This window comes from Notothenia coriiceps, unplaced genomic scaffold, assembly GCF_000735185.1.
Source record: "Notothenia coriiceps isolate Sejong01 unplaced genomic scaffold, NC01 NC01_scaffold00037246, whole genome shotgun sequence".
Taxonomy (NCBI): domain Eukaryota; kingdom Metazoa; phylum Chordata; class Actinopteri; order Perciformes; family Nototheniidae; genus Notothenia; species Notothenia coriiceps.
The window spans coordinates 9,484,294-9,493,505 of NW_011369947.1; the positions used below are offsets into that span (position 1 = coordinate 9,484,294).

The 9,212-nt window shown below is 41.8% G+C and overlaps 1 protein-coding gene across 1 annotated transcript in view; it reads right to left on the minus strand.

Moving 5' to 3' along the window:
• Positions 1-8,888, minus strand: part of slc2a12 (solute carrier family 2 member 12) — an 18,377-nt gene extending 9,489 nt beyond the window's left edge. Inside the window, exons 1-4 of the mRNA XM_010794743.1 lie at positions 8,778-8,888; positions 7,749-7,863; positions 2,699-3,988; positions 2,296-2,418 (exon numbers count right to left, since the gene is read on the minus strand). Of these exons, the coding sequence (XP_010793045.1) occupies positions 2,296-2,418; positions 2,699-3,988; positions 7,749-7,845 (1,510 nt within the window). The 5' untranslated portion in view covers positions 7,846-7,863; positions 8,778-8,888. The remainder of the gene's footprint in view (positions 1-2,295; positions 2,419-2,698; positions 3,989-7,748; positions 7,864-8,777) is intronic.
• Positions 8,889-9,212: the final 324 nt, after the last annotated feature.

A 9,212-nucleotide genomic window follows, 5' to 3' on the forward strand; every position in this document is an offset into this window, starting at 1 on the left:
TCTCTTTTGCCCGGTGTGCGGATCTCTGATTAAAGAGGTCATCCACCACCCCCCCCCCCAGCCTGGAACAAAATTGAACCGTGACCCGTGGTACATAAAGACGATGTCTTTCTCCTAATCCCCGGTGTACAGACTGGTTTTGACTATAAAAAAACAAACAATGCGTTTTTTTGCCTCTTTAGTCTTTAGTTTCTTAGGACTAAATTTAATGTCTTAGAGAGTCTATTTCTTTTTTACTGAAAAGCAGTCTAGTTTACACCGGGGATTAAGACAAGACATTAGACGTTTGTGTCTTTCATATCATCACTATAACACTGAAATGTCATCCTCAAATGATGGAGATGGGAGTTTGGGGTGGGTCTGAATTAGGGCTGAACGATTAATCGATTTTAAATCGAAATCACGATTCAACATGATGCGATTATCAAATTGCAAAGCATGCGATTTTTTTGAAAACTTATTTTTCTTTTCTTCTTGTGTGTCAGTCATCCACACCAATCAGAAGTGCTGTGCTCCACATGTACCAGCCATTGTTAACCAATCAGAAGTGGCCCATGATAGAAAGTGATAGACAGATTGATCCAATCACCTGCCAAGTATTTTTCAAAGTGCCTGCCCTTTCCAAATGGCTTCCAATGGAGCTTTCCCTGATGGTTTGGTGAAACAAACCATCTGAGTCAGGTTAGCAATGCTCCATCACATGTGTTACATCTATTACAGGGTGAATCTTAAACTGAAGCTTGACTTTAAAGCAACCCAACGGAAGATTCTTGTAAGTTTAGTTATTTCACTCGTAGCTCGGGCTGCGGGGGTGCTAGAGACGGGAGCATGTTGATGCGACCTTCCTAGCCGGAGATATGTCCGCATTTTACAATAAACTTCCGTTGGGTCGCTTAAAAACAAATATCGCAAATCGAATCGCAATATCTGTCAGAAAAATCGCACTTAGATTATTTCCCCAAATCGTGCAGCCCTAGTCTGAATGCAGATTGGCAAAAGACGACCACAAAGCACACAAACAGATGGGATGGGGAAGGACGCATCACACCCATACTACTTGGTAACACTCCAGGAAACACACACCAACTCTTTGTGCCCAAGACATATATTTTAGATGGAATCTAACTAAAACCCATAAGGGCAGTACAGCACATGAGTGACAATGCATACAGTGATATTTTTAAACAAATGCTTTGGTCAAAGTGTGTGTGGCTACAGGAAATACAGACAAAAAGTGAAGTGACGATTATTCTCGTGCGAAAACACTGTAACTGCACTTATAGAGGTTACTCAACACACACTGAAGGTTTTATAAGCCTGAAGATTACTCCTTTGACATAATGTGAAGAGGAAGTAGGTGAACATCTTCCAACAGGCCACAAATGGGGAAATGACCCCGAAGCACACAGAACACATTTGGATTCATCTCTGCAGATTCTCTTTACATGCGTTTGTTATGAGTAACTGTGCATCTCCCTGTCATCTCTGATCGTACCACAAGGGGCACCAAAGCAAGACATGTTCCAATACTTCGTACAGTAGATTCACTTCATGGAAAATCTGAATTATATCACAACAAGAGCCAAATTCGGATAAGAATCAATTTGAAGGAGGTAGAGAACCAAACCAACGATGTGCCGGTCAATTTACAAATCTACAGGACTGTCTGCTAACCAATATATACCATATATATAAAACTACTATGAGTATATTTCATTCTAACAACTCATGCCAATGGCACCAAGTTCTAATAATAACAACTAGTGTTTCATTTTCGCTCCACACATTAAATATCTTTATAGAAACACGTCCAAAAGACAGCCAATCCAGTACCTACAGTTAACCAATACATGTCACTGCTTGCTTGATTTTCCCATTGCTTAAATTATTATTTTAAACCCTTTTACTGCATACTGTACATTACTACCAACCACTTTCCAAGGCACATCATATTTAAAATATTTTAATCTATGAGGTATTTTGCTTGGGTCAGGGTTTGTCGTCTTTCAATGTTAAATTAAAGATTATTTAAAGACAATTTTCTGGTAGATGATGTAACGGAAGTGCTTTCGTATGGTGACAGGCAGTTTTAAAGTGACGTAGGAACTGTATGCTGACATCCTTTTTCAAATTGATTTATAAAAAGGGCAGCCATTAATCATTCAGTACAGGCTTTTCTGTTTTACCTCAAAATAAGTGTTTTCATTCAACTATGTTTCAGAAAAATGGTCAGCTGTAATATCAAATATATTTACAGCAAATGTGACACACACACACACACACACACACACACACCTGTAAATGTGAGGAAGGTCATGGAGATGAGCAGGTTAGTGGCCCAGTTCACAGCCGACACAACAGACACAGCTCTACCTCGTACTCCCATCGGAAAGATCTCACTGAGAACCACATACACCACTGGAAGGGAAAGAAAACAATACGCAAGAGACCATGGTTAACAACGCAATAATACAAATAACTAAATGTTGTACTTAACCGTACAACGTGTTATAAGCTGCTGCCATTCTCTGAACTGTGTGCGTCAGTTCATATGGATCTTAGCTGCAGTATTTTATTGCAGATAAAAATGCACTTCTTTGCACTCTCCTATTGGTTAACAACAAGTATTACAAGTTTGGAATGATGCTACAGCTTTTGGTGCGCTCAAGGAGTGGGTAAATAAAAAACTGGTGCTTACTTGGCCCCAGGCTAATGGAGAAGGCTGCCACGAACACCAGCAAGCTGATCAATGAGGCCCACTTCATAAAGGAGGACACTTCCACAGGAGTCCTTCCTGACTCCCTATTCCCATCATCCTCTCTTTTAGTCCACTGTGCCTCCTCACTATCCCATTGGCTGGGGAGGCCAGTAGCTAAAATGTCACTGTTGCCAAAGTCTATAAAGGATCCATTTAAATTCCATGGCGTATGTGTGTGGTTTGGTATGGTGTGACTTTTACAAAGGCTGGTGAGATGGGTGTGGCTTTGCAGTGTCAATGTGCCAAGGGCCAGTAGCGACACTCCCATTCCGACCGCACCAACGCACAAAAAGTTCTTGGTTCCCACACGGTCGACCAGCAACACCGCTGGGATAGTGCCAACTACTTTGACCACTCCGAACCCTGTGGAGGCCAAGGTCGCTGCGGCGTCGCTGTTGAAGCCCATGCTGCGGAGGAGCGGTGAGGCGTAGGACAGGATGTTGGGTTGACCTGTAGCCTGCTGAAGGAAGACTAAAGCCACGCCAGTTAGAAGCCGTGAGCGCAGGTTAGCTTTGCTACTGAACAGCTCCCAGAAACTGTGCTCTGATTCCTCTTTAAGTCCTGCCTGAATGTCTCTGAGCTCCATTTCCACATGCTCCTTGACCCCACCTCTCATTCGGGCCAGCACCATCCTGGCCTGCTCCACTTTACCTCGGATGACCAGGAAGCGTGGGCTGGCTGGGAGGAACACAAGGATACTGATCTGCAGCAGCGCGGGGGGGATTACTAGTCCAAATGTATACGCCGAGCCATGCGGCACAGTAGAGAAGACGTAGCTACAGCCAAATCCCAGCATTACACCCACAACCAGCATCAGTTCGTACAGCGTGACCAGCAGACCCCTCCTCTCCATCGGTGAGATCTCTGCGATGTACAGGCACGCTCCTGTCCCAGACAGAGCTGTACCCATGCCGACTATCATCCGGCCCAGGGTGAAGAAAACCAGTGTGTTGACCGCGATGAGCATGACAGTCCCTCCGACCACCAGGGCAGCGCTCAGGAGTAAAGAGAAGCGGCGGCCGTAGCGGTCCAGAAGAGGACCTCCAGCCAGGCACATGAGCAGAGCACCGAGTAGGTGGGAGCTGACCAGCAGTTCCTGTTCCCTGCAGGAGAGGGAGAGGAGTTCCCGCAGCTGAAGCAGGACCCCCGAGGTCAGCCCCATTTCATACCCCAGCATCAGGCCGCTCAGAGAGGCCGCCAGAGCCGCTACCACCACCAGCCAGCTGCAGCCTGGAGAGAAGACAGAAACACAGAGAGAGAGTGAGAGGAAATACAATAGCTTCCCAACAAGGTCTCAATGTGCATCCTTGAGATCTCACAGATGTTGCTGCTTTTTCCAAAAAGAGATACAAACAAGTTAGCTGGTTCAAAGAAGACATTACTTTGTAATAGGGGCTTTGCAATATACTGTAAGATAAAATAAGAGAAGATCCCATGTAGGGATATTCAGTGTTGACGTTAACCGTGACAGAAGAAAAACGTTTATGGTCTCCGGTACTTCCAGTCCAACGCCTGCACAGCGTTAGAAAATCGGGCCTTCAAAAGAAAAGTTGGACTTATTTCCCAAAAAAAAACAACTTATATCTGCGACCCACCAGTTGAGAACCACTGGTTTAAAGTGTCTATATCCTCCTGCCCACACTCCTATTTTGAGTGTAATTATTTTACAAAAAGGAGACAAAACCCAAAATAGACAAGATTACCTTGACTGAAAGCACAACACACATCTTCAATTAATATCGCCATAACATTATTAATGTGAATTATTGCCAAACGTTAAACTCTGTTGTCGTAGTAATACAAGGAAATTATATATTGAATGTGCACACCTTTAGGTACATTAGATGTGGCCTAAACAGGTACACTGCCCCAGGTAATATGCATTCATTAAGTGCTCTCCCATTCCTCGGCAGCTTTTGGACCCATAACCTGTTCTGAGCTATCAGCTGATTTCATCCTAAGGTTGTATAGGATGCAGGACTGTATAGGCTGTATAGGCTCAGGGTGGATGTTGGCATTTTGCCAAAGAAAAATAACCCTAAAGCATATTGACACACCACAGACAAATATCTGGATAATTTGTCTGCCTTGTCGTTTGTAAATCAAGTGAATACCAGTGACGTGCGGTGAGCTTCATGGCTGGTGAGGCACTGACTCTTTCAGAGTCTACAAGTTTACAAATATTATATTTTGACCTTAATCAAAATATTCGGTTATTTTCAAAAGCTTTTTTAGTCTGATGCTTCGATTCATTTTAAACAGACCGTTCAACAAAAGGATACCCAAAATCTAAATATTGGATTGTTCTTTCTTAGTAAGATCCCATTTTCATTACAATTGTCGTCTTACCTTGACTTGAAGATTAAGTCCATGCTCTCCTTCTGGACAACAATCTCTATTCGTTTTTTGTAAAAGTCCTCCTTATCTTCCTGTAGTTTCAAAAGTCTAGTTTGTTGTTTGTGTCTACCGTCTCTGCGTAGAATAACAGTAGCAACAAGAACCTGTGGGCTCACGTGCGCCCCCTTCAGTGCGGCAGAGGTTATGGCTGCCTCTCCTGCTGCTTTTTTCATTGCCGTTATATGATGAGACCAGCGAGCCTAAATATCATATATACGTTAAATAAGTTATTTAGAGACTATGGATGTCGAGGATACATTTAATAAAGGGATCTACAAACATTACATTGGTGACATACAGTGAGATGGTAACAGGCATGCGCTTAGGGCCCGCTTTCCAGCTAGTTTCTGTGGGTGACCGTGGGGGTGACACATTCTGAGGTGAGGCAGAGCTCATCTGTGCCTTACCTTACCCCACAGTAACTGGCTTGAGCGCGCTCACAAAATAAGTGCCCGCGCTAAATTAGTGCCCGCGCTCCAGCAAGTTACTGTGGGCTTACGAGAGGCAGAGCTCGTCCCTGCCTCACTTCTCATCGCTACAAGTAGTTGTAGCGGAGCTCGGCAAATTTGCAGATTTTGACTTTAAAAAGCGATTGGAATCATACATTAATCACACTTACATCATAGATCAGTGGAGACATTTTATTATTATTACTATTTAGTTTTTCTTTAGTTGTTTTTCCGTTACATTGGAGTATGACAGGTGAGGCTCTGCCTCCCCTGCCTCCCCTGACTGCACGTCGCTGGTGAATACATATTTGCCTCCAGTATACTTTTAAGAAATTACATAAAGTAAGAATACAATATATCACTAGTGACTGTATGTACTTAACATCATGATGTAAGGGGGCAGAAAAATAAAACACATACTAGTGTTTGTAATATTAATATGTATGCCATAACTATAGGCGTTGTCACAGCTTTTCTTCTTGTAGGATTCCCCCAACCATCAAGACAACTTGCAAGCTCTGATAGTGTGGAACAGGGGGTCAGAGGTTCAGAAAAATGCTGAAGCAGTCTTGCAAGTCATTGGGTGTGGGTGTGTGTGAGTGTGAGTGTGAGTGTGAGTGTGAGTGTGTGTGTGTGTGTGTGTGTGTGTGTGTGTGTGTGTGTGTGTGTGTGTGTGTGTGTGAGTGAGGGGTTAAGGCCTATCTGCGCTGTCTTGCACGTACCACTCTGAGCTGTCACACATTTGTTATCAAAAGAGAGATAGGAAAGTTCTGGAAGAATCAAAACTGATCAGCTCAGCATATAGATATATATCCAATTGACCTATGCACCTTTAAACTTGTGAGCTAAAAACAGTAATGACCCTTTTTTGTATATTTATAGGGAACAGTCATACAGTTCTATCATTATTTCTGAAGACATGAATTGACCCTTTAACAGCTTTTATCTAAGGAGACTGCACCTTAAGTATTAGTGTGGTTTAAATCTGAAAGATCTGCTTTTATAGTAGGCTGAAGACTTTAATGCCAAGGTATTTAACCTTCCTAATAATCATGCCAGTCAGGCCTTTTTCTTTTTAATCTAATATAATTCCCATGGTGCAACATGCAAGAACAACAGAGACGCAGCTGCAAACTGCAGGATCTACAAGTTTTATGCTCCGACTGTTGCACTGCATACCATCTGTCAATCCTGTTCTATAACAGACTTTATATCATAATGGGATTACAATATGTAATATGTTAGACTGTTCTCTCCTGTAATGAGTCTTATGGCTGTAAGCACTTGTTGTCAAATTCCTATTACACTTCCTGGACATTTTTAAATAAGAGCAATATAAATGAATTTAAATAGAATACTACTTTAGTAATGAACTTGTTTTGCTATATTTGAACCTGTCTTTAGCCACAAAACAACTGTGGCTGAGCCAAACCTAAAGTACCTTTTCACCTCCGATAAGAATAACTGGCTTGTTGTAATGCGTCGCAATACATTTTAACATATTTTACACCTATTTAATGCAGAAATGTGAATTTATTTTTGTCTTCCAAAGACCTGTGTTTCACTCTATTATCCATAGAGAAGTATGTATTCTCAACTTCTAAGCGCAGCACGGTGCAGCATCGCTCTCCAGGAAGAATAAAGAAGTGGGTCATTTACTGAATGAACTGAGTTTAGGGTTTAAGCAACCAAGGTTAGAGTGGCCTGGGCATAATAAAAGTCATAAATTACTTTTGGTGTCTTCGTTAATCAGTTTTTAAAAGCTACCGGGAAGATGTTAAAAGTGCCAATAAATATATTTTATATTAATCTGTTGTTCACCAGATAACTTTGAGGGTAACTAAAAGGGGATGGTTACTTTGAAAGTTATCTAGAAAATTCAACTAAACTTCTTCTTGGAAGAGGCACATAGTTAACATTTAACAAATATTGCTTTCTGTTGTAACCAAATGTGGTATTATAATAAAGTGGTATAGAACTAGTGCAAGCTGTAGGGAGGAGCCCTTTTGGACATGGTGTTGAAGGTACACCATAAACAATTCCAAATTAGCCTCTAAACACACATTGACACTCCTTGACCAACATTCACATAACAAACAATCGTTTTTCTATCTTCATAAAGTGTAATTGCCATTTGTGCGTACCTGGGCCTTTGGGAGGGGTCTGTTCCTGCGCCTCAGGCGAGGGGTCGCCTGGGAGGAGGGAGGTCATCTTCTTAGTCTCACTTTTGGGGTCCATCATTAACCTCTAACATTAGGCCTAGGTAAAGCAGATACAGACAAAGAAACATTCAAAAACGTCACAGAAATTATTCTTTAAGAATGGCATAACAATTGTTTGTTTTTAGCAATTTTTATATTTTAACTATTCTTTTGTTGTGTGCTATATACTTACCAATTATGGCAATATGAAAGAAAAATACACACTCCAATTCAAATAGTTTTTATTAGTAAATAATGATGTTAAAAATAAAATAGTCCCTCCGTTGCCTTCTGCACAAAACATAGTGCGAGTTTCTATGCAACAACACAAAGAGCTAGCGAACATATTAGACAGACAGCGTTGATCCATTATTTGGCTATTTATTTACAGTAGTTGCCGTTTATTGTGCACCCACTGAAAAACTGTCCAGCATCAGTAGAATGGCTTACGAGGTTACTTGTACTAGGCTGAGTCTGAGAGGTTGTGCACTAGGCTGTTGCTTGGCGTGGAGAGAATATTGCTCCACCCCGGAGGTCGAAGTTAACTTTAAATGTTTCCATCTTAAACTTTGTTAGTTAGTTTCGTAACGGACGTAATCCAACAGTTTTAACGGTGGTAGCTTTTTCTCAGACGCGGAGGGAAAAGTAACTACAATTCACACTTAAGTTTGTTTTTGTGTTGCCCTTCTTTGGTATAATGGTAATGGTTTGGGATCTTTGTTTTTCCTACTGATGTAGTCGCATCCTATGGGTGTTACAATGTCTCGCCTTGAGCTAAAGTGTTGCAAGGTCATTTTGTGGACGCCAGTAAACCAAGAACACAGGGGAAAACACAACGTTTTTACAGCTAACAATAAAGTCAGCTGGACTCAAACCCAATGACTTCGAGTTTGGGCTTGTCCACAATTGACGTGCAACTTTGCGGGTGTCGATGCTTAAAAAGTTCAGTAAACACTTTTGGCCTCTCCTCACCTGACGACCCGGCGGTGTCTCTGTTGTCAGCTTATTTCCCCGTGTATCGTTCCATTCGCTTTCTTCTTCAGACGTTCTGACTTCGACCCGGCTTGCAACTCTCTCTCTCTCTTGTCGGAGCACGCACGAAAGTTGTTTTGGTTAAGCACTTGTTTAGCCCCACCCTTGTCGGCCCAGAAATTGGTCGGACCAATAGAAAACTTGGATTTGTCCTTGGTAGTGCCTTCACACTATAGCAAATTTTTTATGAAACAGTATGTTCTTTTAGGCTTATATTTATCTATTGCGGTAGGGTATAAGGAGCTATAAAGGAGCTTATCTTTCTATGTGCTGTTTTGTTGTAAACGCTTCCAACTGCTTTTTTTTGTATTGCTGTGATCACTATAATATAACCACCATAAAATACACCTGTATCAATAATGGTCTTTCTCTCAT